The 17,349-nt window shown below is 41.4% G+C and overlaps 1 protein-coding gene across 1 annotated transcript in view; it reads right to left on the reverse strand.

The window, feature by feature from the left end:
• atp9b (ATPase phospholipid transporting 9B) overlaps positions 1-15,546 on the reverse strand; it is a 33,518-nt gene extending 17,972 nt beyond the window's left edge. Inside the window, exons 1-11 of the mRNA XM_076301941.1 lie at positions 15,467-15,546; positions 13,033-13,206; positions 10,879-11,029; positions 9,789-9,902; positions 9,331-9,439; positions 9,170-9,228; positions 8,479-8,530; positions 8,097-8,191; positions 3,937-4,017; positions 2,483-2,558; positions 1,250-1,326 (exon numbers count right to left, since the gene is read on the reverse strand). Coding sequence (XP_076158056.1) covers positions 1,250-1,326; positions 2,483-2,558; positions 3,937-4,017; positions 8,097-8,191; positions 8,479-8,530; positions 9,170-9,228; positions 9,331-9,439; positions 9,789-9,902; positions 10,879-11,029; positions 13,033-13,206; positions 15,467-15,546 — 1,068 coding nt within the window. The remainder of the gene's footprint in view (positions 1-1,249; positions 1,327-2,482; positions 2,559-3,936; positions 4,018-8,096; positions 8,192-8,478; positions 8,531-9,169; positions 9,229-9,330; positions 9,440-9,788; positions 9,903-10,878; positions 11,030-13,032; positions 13,207-15,466) is intronic.
• Positions 15,547-17,349: the final 1,803 nt, after the last annotated feature.

Consider the following 17,349-nt stretch of genomic DNA (forward strand, 5'->3'; position numbering starts at 1 on the left):
CACTCCCATTGTGTATTAGCTCTTCTGACATCATCTGCCCCTGAAATATTGAGTTCCCATCATCCTCTCAGAGCTGTAGAGTATATGGCAACTTCTCAACGATACACAGCATTATGCTTCGTGTTAACAATGAGTGATAAAATAGGACCCCCAGAATCTAAATTACATGCACATTAAAACTATGGCCTGTACATTTTGAGTACCATCATAATGCCATATATACATAGACAAAATGTGACACGCTCACTTTGTCAAATGCATATACAACTTGGTATAGTGAAATAAACTGCATACCAAAAAGCAGAGGGAACATCGACTTTATCGTACTGTGAGAGTATTGGATTCAGAACCTGCATTTGGATTCATTGGATTCAGAACTTTCATATTCATAAGTAACTTATGTCCTGATGTTTCTGTTGTGTGCTCTTCCACATATGAAATGACTGTTGTTATTTTATTCTGTTCCTACTTTCTCTGTGTATATCTGTGTGTGACTATGTGTTTAGAGATAAGAGGGAATATTATGGTTTGGCAGTGCTTCACGGTCTGCTCCGGATTGCCAGGTTGGCACTAATCAGAGTCTGATTCAGTGTGGTCCACATCAAATGGATAACCAACGCCAGCTCCCGTCAGCATGGAAGGATACTTAAACCCTAACTATTTCCTTGTCTAGTTAGAGCAGCTGGTGGATCTTTAAGTGAAGTCATGCTGTCTCTCCTTTGATGCACATGTTTGATGTCCCTGATTTTTACTACCATTGGTCTGACTGGGTCTTCATTCATCTGTGGTATCGAAATTACCATTAACTGCTTGGAAAATACTTAAAGGAGCTGTAAGCAATGCTGAACAGCATCACACTTCTTTATGTTTATGGTTCTTAGCAGAGACTTCTGTCCAGAGCGACTTGCATTCTATTTGAACCAAACACCAAACAAAACACAACCGAGAGGGAGCTCACCCCTCCCTTCAGAGCTTCACAAGAAACTCCACAGCATGTTTTGTTATGATTAGGGGGACAGGCTTACTCCAATTTCTTTGTTTCCAGTTCACAGAGCCAGGGCTGTGCACCAAGACCAGGTGTTTTTGTAACAGTAGACTCAGAGAATGGGCAGTTAGTGGATCGTGAGAAGATATTCGACCAAATGTGTCGAAAAGTACTATGGGTGACAAATCGCTTAAAAATGCTTTAATGCACAAACAAACGCACACACGCGCACACACACACGCACACACAGTGGGTTTTAATCACCTTATTTTTGGACTGGGAGGTGTTCAGCACACTTCTGGTCTCTTTGCCTGTGTAGATCACCACCCCGATGACAGTGCCTAGCCAATCAGGGGAGAGATTAATACAGATTAGAACAGCACAGCCTTCTGTTGTGATGTCTCACCATCTCACTGAACACCCTCCTACTCAAACCGACCAAACAGACCCAAATAAGGTAAATGGAGGAGCAGTCAACAGGAAGGAACTCCACATTCAGTCATGTTTGTTCTCATAGTACATGTGATCTGCCCACTTTGCATGTAATCAACAATATCCTTAATTTCGCAATATGACAAATTCCTATACTGTAAATTGCTTAGTCTGATTGTGAAACTATCCACATCACCCACCTAAAGTGGAGGATTAATACAGCCTACTTTATTAAGAGCTAATACTGGTCATAATCCAATTAGACTTCATATAAGTGACATTAAGAGTATACTGTGAGTATGCAACAATTATCTAAATGTACACCTCATGCTGTTCAACTGAAAGGACTAACAGTAACTATAGGTGACATAGGACTCATCAATTGTGTATGTGTGTGTGTGCGTGCGTGTGTGCAGTCTATTTTTGAGCCCGCTATGTTGAACCCTTCTGGTCAAGGTCAGGCCAGGGGCTAAGAGGTAAGTGTGGAGACTGCAGTTCCCATGAGGGACCAAGTGGCCGAGCGGGCGGCCCACCGCAGATCGATGCTCTGCCGAGCTGCCAGCTACAGTGCTGCGCAGAGAGCACTCCCTCACCACGGGCCCACCCAGAGAGCTGCTCCAGGATCAGGTTACTCCGCGCCTGTGCCTACAATTAACCATCACAATCCAGAGGACTCAAGCGACTGATGGACTGACCACAGATGAGCCCCTTTGGGAGAGGCTGGTCATGGCAAAACCCAAACAGCCCATTAACTTATCATCATCCATCATCATCCTACTGTCCATGCTCATTTGAAGGATTGGGATAATATTGAAGGATGATGATGGTTTTACACCATCACAAACCAGACAACCGTCAAGTATAAGACTGAAGCGCCGCTTGCCAGTCAGTGCTTTCCCTACCAGCTTATCTTAACAATATGTAGAAACAAATGACTGTGCGATGAGTTGACACTGGCAAAATGAAACCCTTCTTTTCCCTGTAGCCCCTTGAAGATGCAATACTCAGTGGAGCAGCAGAGGAGAGGAGAGGAGAGGAGAGGAGAGGAGAGGGTGGGCAGCTCACCTGACGCCACCACAGTGCTGGCCCACAGAGTGTTGTCAATGCTCAGGCTCTCGTGGATGGTTGGATCACAGTCCTCCTGCAGGAGAAATCACAAACCACTGCATGCTCAGTGCTCAGTAACATCAGAGGCCTGTGTTGACAAATGAGCAGAAGACTTTAGAAATCTCTGCAACCGGTCGCACCAGTCAAGTGTAGTGATGATTTGACGTAACTTTAGGTGTAAGGTGCGTCTTAAACCTTACGTTTTTAACTAGCGCTACATTCAGTCCAGTGGTATAGGTGTGACATTAGTTTAATTAACTGAGTGTGTACAGGATAAGGCACTAGCACTAACAAATAAACAATCCTACTTCAAGATTAATAAATTAGTATTTTTTTTGGCAATGTCAAGCTTTATAAATATGGACAACTATCAGAACAACAATTAACATATCTGAGAGAACCCATAACAAGCTTCCCCTTTTTCACATTTTGTCAAATCAACGTTCTGTAAAAGCCTCTTGTACCCTGGGTAATATTCATGTTTGACCTCTGTTAACAAGGTCAAACCACAGAGCAAAAGGCTTGTGTCAGGTGTTGAGGTCAGGATTGGGTTTCTGCTCAAATTGCTTGTCTGATATGATAACTATGCCATCTCAGCATCTGCATCTTCCTGTTCATCAGTGCCAACTGCACTGCCTGTGTGGAGAATAAAAAAAGGTCATACTATTCAACTGAATTGTCTCCACACGAGATATTTTGTATCTTTACCAAAAATACATACAAAGAATTTGTATTTTTAAATCTGATATGAACTACTGTAGTTCACATCTCAGTTGATGGACCGAAGTTGTACAACTTCTCATTAAAATGTATTTTCCCGCTTTACTTTATTGTTTTGACTTTGTGCACGTTGTTTTGGAATTTTTCCACGCCAGCTGCATCAAAAAGAAGAGTTGGCTGGCGTATGAGTCAGCCCAGGAAGTGAGGTTCCACTAGGTTGTTGTGAGGCCAAAGGGAACGGAACCACAAAGCCACCCTTTGTGTGGATGGCCTGCCTCTGAGTGCTTGTGTCACTGTGTGTTGAACTGCCGTTAATAACAAAAATCATGGACCCAGTGGGGTGTCTGCAAAAGAGGCCACTACACATGACACATGCATGGAGACGTAGGAATGGGAATGACCTGCGGTTGTTAATCAGGATGCAAGAGGATGGCAGAGCTAAGCTTGATAAATATACTCACACAATAAAATGAAACCCTATTCCAGTCCTTATAATAATGTGCTACTTTTCAACTACACTAACATGGCCAGTAAACATTTTGTCCCAAGCAAGTTGATGCTCGTGTCATAATACCAATGACCATCAGGATTATACTTTCCTAGTTCCCTTGTTTTTGTTTCCCATTTTAGCAAAAAGCTTATCCAAATGTATTTCAGTGGTTTACTAAACAGCGTTTGTGGCAGCCACATACCCTGGAGAAGTTGCCCTCGAAGCTGTGGATGTCCAGTTGGGGCTTCTGGGCGTAGACATAGGCATTGATGGAGAACAGGTCCTGTGGGGAAAAAAAGAGTGGCCATCGATCTGATCAGTGCTGAAAATGTCAATCAAAATCACAGAATATAAGAGAGAGTTTGTCAACAGGCCTCAATATGAGAGGACAGTGTTACTCTTTCTCTGTGTCAGAACAGGATATCCACCCGCATATGTTCTCCATATCATAACAGTAAACAGTTCAGGAGTAAACACACGCATAGTTCAGGAGTAAACACACACAGCTAAAGCTCAATATAAGCAATCACATGTGTGAGTTGATTAACGACTTCATCTATTCAAGTAAATAACTCAATGCCCAGAGCCCTCCTTCAAAAATGACTGAATTCTGACAAAATTACATCAAACAAATAGCTGGAGGGGCAAAGTGTCTGACGGAATGAGGACCACATTTGATACATTTGAGCACTAATCTGTTGAGAGGGGCACTGGAAACCCTGTCTGGTCCATGCAACCTCAGGCAGCAATGATTAAATGACTTGTCGAAGCCTTCATTTGCAGAGGACACTGGGCACTTGTCAGACAGACTTGATGTGTGTGTGTGTGTGTGTGTGTGTGTGTGTGTGTGTGTGTGTGTGTGTGTGTGTGTGTGTGTGTGTGCGCATGTGTGTGTGTGTGTGTGTGTGTGTGTGTGTGTGTGTGTGTGTGTGTGTGTGTGCGTGCGCATCTCAGACTCGCTTCAGAGTCAAGTTACAAAGTCATCACAGACATGTAAGGCGGCCCCGGGGTCACGAATCAGATCTTTGCCGATATCAAACAGAGAGAGAGGGAGAGGGAGAGAAGGAGAGAGAGTGAACCGGCAAGTAAATGAGAGAAAGAAAGAGACTTCACCCTACTCTATCAATCCCACTTGCCCTGATTGCCTGGTTATCGCACAGTCAGGTGACATTACAAAACAGGTCGCAAAGATACGTCCGACCTAGTGCTCGGACGCAGCCGAGCGCAGCTGTAAGAGGCGCATGTCAAAGAGGGATCGTTTTCCGTCTCTGCTGATTAAAGTGATGGGATGTCATTGAGCGCAGTGAGAAGAAGGAGTGTCCGGTTGAAAGAGAAATAATCCGATAGCTACTATTCAGTGTCGAGTATTTCATTCTGATTTTTTCAGTGACTATGATTCCGCTCAGAGTACACAACGAGTGAAACTCTTCGTAAGTCTACATTCTGGGATTTGTTCACAACAGTGTTGCTGCTAAAGGACCAGAGTGAAAGGTCATTAAATGATACGTGTCATTAAACAATAAGACTACCACTTTGAGTACTTTCTTCCTCCTTAGCAACCAGTCATTGCACAAAGACCGAAACCCACCCCAGATACCATATTTTCCAGACTATAAGTCGCAATTTTTTTCATAGTTTGGCTGGTCCTGCGACTTATAATCAGGTGCGACTTATATATGAAAAAAATTATATAATTGAACAAGTTTTTAAATGTTAATTTATATTAACTGACATGAACCCTACATGAAACATTATCGTCTACAGCCTTGAGAGAGCGCTCTCAAATGCATAAGTCGTGAAACACACGTGCATACTTAAATCCTCAAATTACTGCCGGGATTCTATTTATAGCTGGGCCTCAGATTCGGACAAATAAAAGCCAGTATAATTTTGTTTAAATTTAACTCATAAAATAGCTCTTCTTAATAATTTATATTGTTGGTTGGTTTAATATTGTTGCCAACGAAGTCATTGTCCTACACCATAAGTCTCCAACACATTGCTCTCAAGCTACCAACACAATTGTTGCTGCCAGGCATCAGCCTATGAATTTTATAAAAAAGTAAATCATGCATAATTTAAAAAATAACTAAATTTAGGCTATCTTAGACCTCTTTGGCTATACGGAATAAGGTTTCCCTTGCAGCACAGCACACGTTCCATGAATGAATGAATGAAAGCGGATGCCTTATCTCGCAATAAGCGGATGGACATCCCGACACTCTTTCATATATGAAACTTAATAGTGACCCAAATCCATTGATAGCCTACCGGTATGCTGCTCCAAACGTATAGGCCTATGTCTCACAGTAAAACGCAAGAAATGAAGGCCTATAGCTGCTCGAATAGGCTACAAGCCATGGTCCAAATAAAGGTGCTGTGCTTTGCCCAGCCATAAATTCAGGATTCACGATAGTCTGTCCCCTAAACATTCCTCACCCGTTATCTGGACATGCATGAAAACATTTGAAAACAAAACTCACTGCCATGTAATATTTGATCGCTGTTTTGCTACTAATTATCTTTCACATGAATATACACAGAAAGTGAAAGTAGGCCTACTATGCGCTCCGTGTCTGTAGCTGTCTGTTCACGTCCGCAATCGATTATAACGTTCCTCAAATGGAGAACACATCCATGTTCTCTCGCGTTATATTATAGGCTGTCATGCTTCTGTGTTTGCGGTTCCTGATCGCTAAACGTTTGTTTTCCTTTCCTGTCGATAGCGGATGATGTAGAAGCACGTAATAGGCTATAATAATTTGACTTTAGCGGTGACAAATCCTGCTGAGAGAGAGAGAGAGCAAAGAGAGAGAGGCACCCCCAAAGTGGTCCTGCGCGCGCATGTGTGTGTCTCTGCATGGGGTTCAATTGAAGTCAGAGTTGGTCCGCTTTCAGGCCGCTCCATTATTAGATTAACGTCAGACAGCGCTGTAAAATGTGTGGGAATTTCTCACATTATGATGGCTAGCGTTGCGGGACTTTTATTAGTATGCTCAATACTTAGTAATAATTTATGCGCAATCCCGCGCTGAAATTTAGGCCCTGGTTTTAAATGCGCATCTTTTTTTCTCTCGCTCTCTCGGCGAGCATTTGTTCTGCTGCCAGCTTGTGTCAATACGCTATATCGTCCAAAATGCTTGATTGCATTGCATTCTCCACATTTTTAGCTAAAATTTCATGTACCACATCAGCATTTTTGTTCAGTGAATCTTTTGTAAATTGCTTTACAATAGCGTCGGGCACTTGTCAGCAGCCTTCGGCTTGTCTCTTGCCATCATTCACTCCTTCGTCTTCAAGATTCCCTGTAGAATTCTCAATATTTTTGGCCTCAATGTGTTCAGTTACATAGTCTGTCTGTTCTTAGTCTTGGATTTTGTGAAATAAAATTTTAAATATCACCTGCTTGCTGCAGCTTCGGTCTGCACGTCCTTTTAAAACCGCATATTTTTCTCTCTCGAGCATTTAATCTGCTGCCGGCTTGTCTCTCCACATCGTCCAAAATGCTTGATTGCATTGCATTCTCCACATTTTTAGCTAAATTTTCATGTACCATATAAGCATTTTTGTTCAGTGGATCTTTTGTAAATTGCTTTACAATTACCGTCGGGCCTATATGCCTATTGCCTGGCTTGCCTCAGCTTCGGTCACGTCCTTTTAAAACCGTCTTTTTCTCTATAGTGAGCATTTAATCTGCTGCCAGCTTGTGACTCCACATCGCCCAAAATGCTTGATTGCATTGCATTCTCCACATTTTTAGCAAAAATTTCATGTATCATATCAGCATTTTTGTTCAAGGAATCTTTTGTAAATTGCTTTACAATTAACGTCGGGCCTATCGCCTGGCTTGCTTCAGTCACGTCTAAAACTGCATCTTTTTCTCTCTTGTGAGCATTTAATCTGCTGCCAGCCTGTGACTCCACATCGCCCAAAATGCTTGATTGCATTGTATTCTCCACATTTTAGATACATTTTGGTGTACCACATGGTATTTTCTTTCAGTGAATCTTTTGCTTTGCAATGACCTTCCTGCCCTCCTCTTGGCTGCCTTCACTCCTTCGTCTTCATTAACATTAATCTTTTTGGCTCTGTTTTTGGTTTTGGATTTTGTGAAATACATTTCCAAATAAATGCGACTTATAGTCCGGTGCGACTTATATATGTTTTTTTCCTGTTCATGACGCATTTTTTGACTAATGCGACTTATACTCAGGAGCGACTTATAGTCCGGAAAATACGGTAATCTAGTAGTCTGTCTACAGCGTCTTCTTTTGGCTACATGTGTGTCCCAAGATGAGAAAAACTATGGTAGTGGTGTGTTTCACACATTCTAAAACAATTGATCATGTCCCAAACAGTTACCCCTAGTGCTGGCAGTCTCTGTGTGCAGGCCACGGCTACTTTCAGCTTCCAGTCCGTCTCTCCATCCAGCTGATCAGTCCGGATGAAGCAAGCGCCTGGCAGGACACAAAAACATGAGAAAGGGCTTACACAAGGAGCACCCGTAATAATATCTTAACAGAGCACTACGGGCAGTGATTAAACACACTGATGAAGTGAAATTCAAGCCTGGGCTGACATCTGAGCTGCGATATCTCATAGGATGAATGTGGTGTAATACAGGCAGCAGAATTATTTGGATCTACTTAGTGGACAAAATGTCAAACTAAATGACAGCTTCTAATCTTCTAATCAAGAGTATTGATTCTATTTGAGACTTTGTCAAGAATGACCAAAGACTCACCAGTTTTCTCTGTTGTCCTCAGGAAAATCATATCTGCAGGAATTCTCTGATTCTATTGAGATGAAAACAACAGAGCTTGTAAGAGACACATTTGTTGGAAAGGTCAAGACCTCCTACATGCACAAATACGTATGCATGACAGCAAAGTGAATACAAAACATGCAGAGGCCTATACATTACCCCTGGTACAACAGAAGGTGAAAGTCACTAAGTCTTTAATGAAACATGAATAGATGTCAGATAGCTCATCCATATGACCTGACAGCTGATAAGTATGGAAGGAGAGGGACGGCATGGTGATGAGCAACTGTAACAGTAGTCCCTCAGAAGCTGTACCACTGAATAATTGAGCAAGGTCACTTCCTTGGTACCACAGTTAAGATGAACGAGCCGTGGAGCTGTACAACTTGTCTGAGTAATATGATGCATCAGGGTCCATATATGTTCATTGTATTATGTATTCTAGATCACATATCTAGTTCACAAGAGCAAGGACCTCGTAAAGCACAGGTGCTCTTTCAGAGGCCTCTGCATGGAAAATGTTTCGGTTGTAATGATGATTACTTGTTTCATCTATATTTGATTGAATTTTTGGAATTGCAATCAATAAACAGTGCTACAATGGCTTTAGGATTTGCCTAAAGCAAACATGTAGTGAGTAGTACTAACATACTGCAAGTCAAACACCAACCTTTTCAACAATGATGAGGTCTCCAACTTGGATGTCTGAACTTTTCACTTGGACTTTACCTGAACATAAATAAAGACATTAGCAAAATCAAAAATAGATTTTTTTTGACTAGGTTTTTACATGGACTAAAATAGAAGAATAGTGAAAAGAATGGCCCGTACCTCTAACAGTGAGTTTGCTGTACAGCTGAGAGTTCATCTCTTTATCCCTCGTGTAACGCCGCACCTCGTCAACAGCCTCCCTCATCATAGTTACAGCCAACACAAAGCCCTGCCGAACGATGGAAAATATACCACAAGTCAGGATAACATATCTTTCGACATGTACTATTCGTCTTTTTGAGAGGAGTGATGCCTGTATACTTTTTGTTTTATTTTTAATAATAGGGACACACACACACACACACACACACACACACACACACACACACACACACACACACACACACACACACACACACACACACACACACACACACACACACACACACACACACACACACACACACACACACACACACACACACACACACACACACACACACACACACACACACACACACACACACACACACACACACACAGGGAGAACTCTACTGAGAAATGAGTTCCATGCTTACCAATGGGGCCCAATAGGTGTACAAATACCCAATCTTCAGAGACGGTACAAACTGAGAGCATGCCACCACCAGGAAGTACAGATTGAGGAAGAATTTAAACTGCTGGTAGAGAACCTACAAAGACAATAAAATAGAGCAAATGATTGGTAGCTGGAATACTGTGACAGCACTAACTGCTGAATAGATGCAGTCCTACCTTTCAAAGTGACTGATCTTTAAGGGTCCATGCTTACAGTACAGCAATACTAACTGTACAAAACTCAAGCAACTCTAATACTGCATTATAAGGCATACGGCAAGATACGATAAACTAAAGACACTATAAGCTTTCTATACAGTAAGCAAAAAAATATGTTTACTGTATAGTGTCCAAATCCACGTGAGTTTGAGAAAGTACAGGTAAAAAAAAAAGCTTGACAGTGAAAAAGAGAAAGTAAATCCCACAAAGGTACTTTCAATGAGCTCAACCATGAGGCCTATACGAGCCGGGAGCGTTATGTCTACAGGGACAGAGACATGATTAAAGACGCTGGAATCAATGGCACTTCATAGTTAATGAACCGGGTGACCTTTTTGGCAGATGCACACTGCAAGGCCAACGTGAGGCTGCTCAATAATTCACAACGGAGGTGAGAAAAGGCAGTGCCTAAGCTCAATATGGACGAGAATATTTCTCTCAGAAAGACGGCAAGGCAACATTTCATAGGCGACCTATGCTAAAAGGTTAGCCCCTATTATAAGAGATGGGATGGGACAGTCTGCCTCTTGTCACCACAGAAGAGAATCGATGTCACCTAAGAATAACTGAGACACAAGAGTCTTCTGGGAGATTAGAGTTCCACAAATATTTTCCCAAATCATTCACTTACACTAATGCAGGACAAAAACAAAACAAAACAAAATCCTTAAAAATGACATGAACTATCAAATGCCATAACCTAGCAGCTAACCTGGTTCATTAACTTCCAAAAGACAAACAAAAACAAACAAAACAAAGCAACACATGATTACAAAAAACAATGTAAACAAATCAAAAGCTGCAATCAGACAGCATAATTAAGTCTGAGGATGGTGGCAGGGTCCGACTCACCCCTGGCATGAAGGTGAAGATGTTGTACTTCTGGTTCTTGATGGCGTTCTTGGGGTGTTTCTCTTCACATTTCTCTGGGCAGCCGAGCCACACGGTGCGAGCCTTCAGCTCCTTCTTCCGCCGGCAGAAGTGAAAGATACAGTCGCAGCAGCTGAAACAAGAGGGAATGCACTTAATTAACAAATCAGTCAAACTTCAACACAGCTAGAAGGATGGATGAATATGTGAGGTAAATATTCACATCAACATTACAGCACCAAGTGGCACGAACTTGGCTGATGTGACTGTAGTCATTCTGGCATAGTAATCTTAATAGCCGTAATGGCCAGCAACGATTCTTCAATTCTACTTTTGCCAGGTAATCTACCCTCCAATATCAAGACCAAAACCTTCAGTGTTTCAGTGGATAGTTTCCACAGAGCGGTATGGTTGCTATGCTAACAGCAACAACAACACTGTCAAGGACGAGACTAATCTATTTAAATACCGGTATCATCCACAAGGTTAGGGCAACTTCAAAATAAGTAGTCGTGGCCTCAGTTGGAAATGAATGTGAACGTGGGAGTACAACAGCAACAAAAGAACGACAAAAACACTAATTCACACAACACCGTTTTAATGATGAACTTTACAAAGCAACATCAGTCAACAGCAGACTCCCTTAGAGTCACGTCCTCAAACTCCAGTTTCAGTCTCATCACCTTAAAGGTCATGCTGTGAACTACCCCTTCTTTCCTGTGACCACTCTGCACTCTCTGTACTCTGCAGAGCTCACTCTGTCCTCTCTAACTGGCAACAGAGGCACAGACCCTGCCTCCCAGTAGTGTACACGGTCGTGCCTATTGCTTAAGTTAGCGTTAAAATAAATTGTTTGAACTCTCCAGAAAAAAAAATAATCATGTTTGAGCTGTGCCGTTAGCTTGCTCTCTCTAGGTGCCAAAGCTATCGATTCATATGAGTGATTATTTACTCAAATGAATGTTGTTTGAATAGGGGCCCCTTTTAAACAAGCAGAGTTGCTCGGCACAAATTATTTGCGTTTCATAATCCGTCGACAAAGCACACAGAAAATTACTGGAAAGCATCAGACTGGTCAGCTGTGAAAAATCTGATTTGTTCATTAGGACAGAAATCAATATTCAGTTTACAATGGAAGATGCGTTGCTGATAATCAAACAAAAAAGGCAAATCATGCTATCCACTCAAGCCATATCAGAGTCTCGCAAAAGACAGCGATTCAGATTCATTAAACACACTGCGACCTGTAGACACAGACCCAATTAGCATGCTGTGTGTGGGTAATGTGTGTGTCCAAAACCTACTGAACGCATCATTAGTTGAGATTGTACGCGCGCGTTCTGAGGCGGTATGTTTGCCCTTGGAGGCTGCTGGAGCGCGGTGAGATGTGTGACCAAAAAAAAAAAAAACATGACCTTAGCCCCACTGTGTGCCCCAGCTACTGGTGCATTGGAAAACCACATAGAAGACCTGGCATTCACAATACACACACAAACGCACGCGAACACATGCAAACACAAACGCATCCACACACATTCATGTTAACACAAACATGTTAATGCAATGCATGCAAATAAACATAGGCCTATACCTTTATATTTCAAAACGATCATTTGTAGCTAGTCAAACAAGCCAACCTCTATTTTATGATTTGATATGATAATTATTAACCCTACTATGATACTGATGCATTCATAACAGATACGCCAACACTAAATTCAGACATTTAGCCTACCAAGTACAATTAGCCAACTATCATGAATACATGCCACATTACTTATAATGTGCAGTCTCTTTACTGCAGCAGTGTAGGACTTATTTTCAGAATGTTGGACCAACTTTTGCTGTGATAGAAGTAAGAAAGGTTGAAAGACAAAACCATATCTTAAATAATAAAAGAGCAGTGGTTGATATGATACTACATGATACAAAAAAATGTCGCATTACAACACTGTACCAATTCCCCTTCATCCGTGATGAAATGAGGTTAAGGTTATCTATTCCAATCTTTTATTGTGCAAACTTAGAGTGTATGGCCTCAGAGGGAAGCAGAAATTCATATCAGGTCCAGCCAGGCAGATGAGATGTCTCTGTCCAAAGACAGGACGATGCAGGTGTAGAGTTTCCCCTCCTTACCTCCCACAGAGGGTCATCCAGCCCCCGCACAGGAACCAGCCAAGGCCTCTGCGCCTCTGGCTAATGCGGGCACGCGGCAGTGTGTGGTAGTCGCTCTCTTCGTTCTCAAAGCCTTCTTCAGACATCATCAGGGGCATCTCGTCCAGATTGGAGGGCTCGTCTTCTGACTGGTACCTGAGGAGGGAGATCATGGTAGACTCAGACTGAAAGGTGGCGCTTTGGCTTTTGGCTTAAAGTAGGCGACTGATGATGATCACGACCGTCAAAACAGAATATAGCAAACACTTTCTACTGACCAAATTCACACTTGGGTGAAGCAAGCAGACATTTGTTACCACCAGCAGTTCCACATTTCATCTCATCAACATTTGGTGTTACATAGGCGACTAGCAAAATAAAATGTGAAAAGAATACATTTGAGCATTTAAAGATACATTTGAAGATGTTTTATTTCCAAAGAGGGGTGACTGATTGTTCCTCAGAACATTCTGTTCTTGTGCCTGCATGTCAGTGGCCTATCAGTTCTCTCGGAGGCTAGCGCTACACAGCGAGACGAGCGCTGTCCCCTGAAGGGTATCGGTTACGCCTCGTGCCACAGACAGGCGACGGGCGAATTCATCCTTCTCCCGCTGCTCTAAGACCCTGGATATTTCAGTTCGGGGAGGTTTTGGATGTCAGCAATTAGAGCCTGAATTGCCTCAATAGAGATGTTTGCCCTTTTCTTCCCCAAGACCTATTTCTGAGTCTGACAGACAGGCCATCAGATACTTTAATTGGGCACAAATATTTCTCACACTAACTACTGTGCACATTCTAATGATCTATTAGGCTACAGGCCTAGTATTCACTATCTCACATCAGGAAAAAAATGGTCCAGTTAAATGTTGAAGGGTCATAAAAATTAGCCCCATATTGTGTTTAAATCAAACAACTAGCCCAATCTAATAAGAGTCTAATAGAAATGAAAAGACACTAATGTATGACTACAAAAGAGAAAAATATCAGTCAATAAGTTTGTCTCATGTGTCACTTAGTGACAACATAAGTTTGTCTCATGTGTCACTTAGGACAACATAAATTGGGATTTGTCTAAAGGTCAAATAATGCATATCTGATATTCAACAATAGGTCATCAGGAAGACATGATAAAGGGACAAACTCCTGAATAGCAGTCTAGTCTAGTTTGTACAGAATGCCATAATCCAATCAAACCATCCAATTTCTTGACATGCATTCTAAATGTCCAATAACTTAATTTAGGAATATACTAAATATACTATACTAAATATACTATACTCATACTAGATTACACTAGTACCTGATTGGGCTGTCATCGCACAAATGCATAACCCATCATCATCATAATCACCACCATCATTTTAAATGTCAAACTAAAGAGTTTGACCTGAACCTATGAGCCGGACATCCACTTGCAGTCCATGCGTTATCCAACAGGTCTGCACTTCCACACTGGCATTGTAAACAAGAACAAGAGAAATGGAAATTCATTTCGCAGCACTCCAGAAAACAAAAACATAAACTGAGCTATTGTTTAAGTTTCACATTCTTCACAAATTCACAACCTTTCAACAGCCTGAAAGATCCACTGTCAGGCTATTCCAAATGACCTAGCCTACATGGGTTTTCATAAAGTGATAACCAATTGAATGGTTGTGATCAGCCGGCGGTGGGTGAGTCATGGACAGATCATGTGCTTCCTACTTTCAAACTGCCTCATACCTTTAACAAATGCCAGTCATCTGCAACAGTCTGACTGATCCAATTTCAGATAAATGTACACAATTATACTTGAGGCCAATTTCGTGAACAAGGGGAGCTTGAGCGCGTGGAAAATATTTTGGCACAGAATGTTTACGGTCTTTGTCTTCTGATAAGCATGGGAAAGCTCTTAAAAATCGATGAGCAGTCTGGTTAGCCCCACTTCCTCGAGTCCCTCCAAAACACCTAGACGTGATGCATCATCCCCGCCAACATCATGTGACAGCAGTGTCGTTTCGCAAACACGTTACACCAAACAACTAGCTTGAGTGGTATTCGAAGTAAACTGACAGGCAGCTTATTTAAACCAACTCAACTCGGGGTCTCTGGTGCTAGTTCAGGCCATATCGCAGCTGAACTGTTAGGGAAACCTACCCTTAATGAGGTTTGTCTCACATTAGTAAAACTAGATTAGTTAAAGACCTGACGTTAGTACAGAAGTCATGGGGAATTATTAGACTATAAAGACTTTGGTTACACAAACGTCAGCTAGCTGGCTGGCTACTAGCACTAACTGTTAAACGTTAAACCCAAGAGAAGAATCCGAGTTTAAACATCGTTATCATACACAAACCACCAAGAGTCGTTAGCACGTCCAACCTGAAAATGTTTTAGAAATAAATATGAGACAATGGAAAACACAAAAATATCGTACCTAGCAGCTCTGCCAGCATTGTAATACGCAATTTTCTTCGAGTTTTTCCGCACTGGGTTTAACGGGATGCTGTCAGCCATGTTGGCTGCAGTGTGTATGGAATGACGTCAGGATCTGTCCCTCAGAAGTGACGTTTCGCTTGGGTTCGCCTTTGCAGACTTCAGTGCAATTTCTGAGGCTCTGAATTTCTCTGGTGTTTCATGCCACCCGCAGTGGTGGAATGTAACAAAGTACAAATACTTTTTCCACGTTATCACGTATCTGTACTTTAAAGTAGAATCTATAGTTTTGACTTTTACTTCGTTACATTTTGCAGCAAAATCTCACATCACATCCTTATCATAAAGACACCTTTCTCACAACTCACGCGTTGAAAAATCTTTTCTGTAGGCTACAATCCGGACCAGCAGAACTGGCATAGGCTATTAGCCTACGATCCACCTGACGTTTCCCTTGTCCACCACGGACTCTCATGGTTTGCTTAATATTTACAGCTTACTAGATAATTACACTCTTCAGAAGTCTGTAAACTGGGCCACAGATGGTAACCTAAGCATAACAACTAAATAAAATGCCACAGCCCATAGCCGACTGTTTTTTTTATTATTATTATTTTATTAGAATAGACATTAAGAGAATAAGTTATTATGCAAATAGCCTACTTTTAATACTTAAATAAAAGCAGGTACTTTTTACTTTTACTTAGCGTTGTCATTGTGGTACTTTTAGGCTACTAGAGTAAATATTTCTCTGGTTATTTGTAGCCTACTTTTACTTAAGTAGCCTACTTAGTTTCAGTAGGCTAACCTATTTCCTCCACCACTGGCCACCAGAAGTTTGTCTACATCCCTAATGTTGAGCAGCATTGCAGCAAGTCTTCTTAGAAGGCTTTTAGAGGACACAAGATGAAAAATGTTATCAATCTAGAAATCATATCAGAATCAGGTGTAAATCATATAGAGATGAAATGCTCCACCATGTTGTTGTTGTAGGCTATAGGTTAAAGGCCATGGCCTACTGATTAAAGGCTCATGGAGATCATGGAGAATATGTCTAATGGGAAATCCGTCTGAGGGTCAGAAAATGTTCAGTTTCCCCCTTGAGGAACACTGGAGGCTGGCTCTTGAACTTCAAAATGAGTGACTTCCTCTTACTGCTACTTCCTTTTTATTTTCTTCTGGTTAGAGTGAAATCAGAAACCAATTAATTGACTATGTCTGTGGTCCATAAAATACAAAATATACATATTTACGGTTCAAGTGTGACATGGTTGAGCACACAAATTATTTTGGCAAATCAAAATTGTGAACTTTGTTTTGCTTACTTTTATTTAGGAAAACTCATGTGAACTATTGCAATCAAACAATTCACTTTGAGTCAATGAGTCAAATCAAATTCACTGTATAAATATGTGTGTTTGTGAGTGTAGGCCTAGACTTACACTGTAGAGCTGTGCCAACTACAAATCTTGACACTGTCCTTTGAAATAAAAAAAAGAATAAATGATTCCAGTTTTCTTTTTAAGATTCACTTAGACACCAATTTCTAGATTTATGAGGTATGTTTATCAAATAAAATATGCTATCATTTTGTTGACAAAGATGTTTGAGGCAAAGTTAGCCCTCCCTATTTTTCATCTGAATTTGTTATCATTTCCATGGCTCTGTGAACTCTATTTCTTTTTGGAGTAGGCCTATATGAAATGACATACAACAAAAGATTGATATTTTCCTACATGAAAATACTCCATTACACCATACAAACCAGTCTCTAAAACACATGAGGTAGTATACCAACGCTTGCTTTTTTTGTCATGACTTCACGGAGAGAAAAACAACGGCATGGTTTATGCTACATGTTTGCATTTGTAACAGTTGCATGAA

The sequence above is a fragment of the Alosa pseudoharengus genome, unplaced genomic scaffold (genome assembly GCF_046254945.1).
Source record: "Alosa pseudoharengus isolate Yale_2024_CS ecotype anadromous, Long Island Sound unplaced genomic scaffold, YU_APseudo_1.1 YU_APseudo_1.1_scf_23, whole genome shotgun sequence".
In the NCBI taxonomy this organism is placed as follows: domain Eukaryota; kingdom Metazoa; phylum Chordata; class Actinopteri; order Clupeiformes; family Clupeidae; genus Alosa; species Alosa pseudoharengus.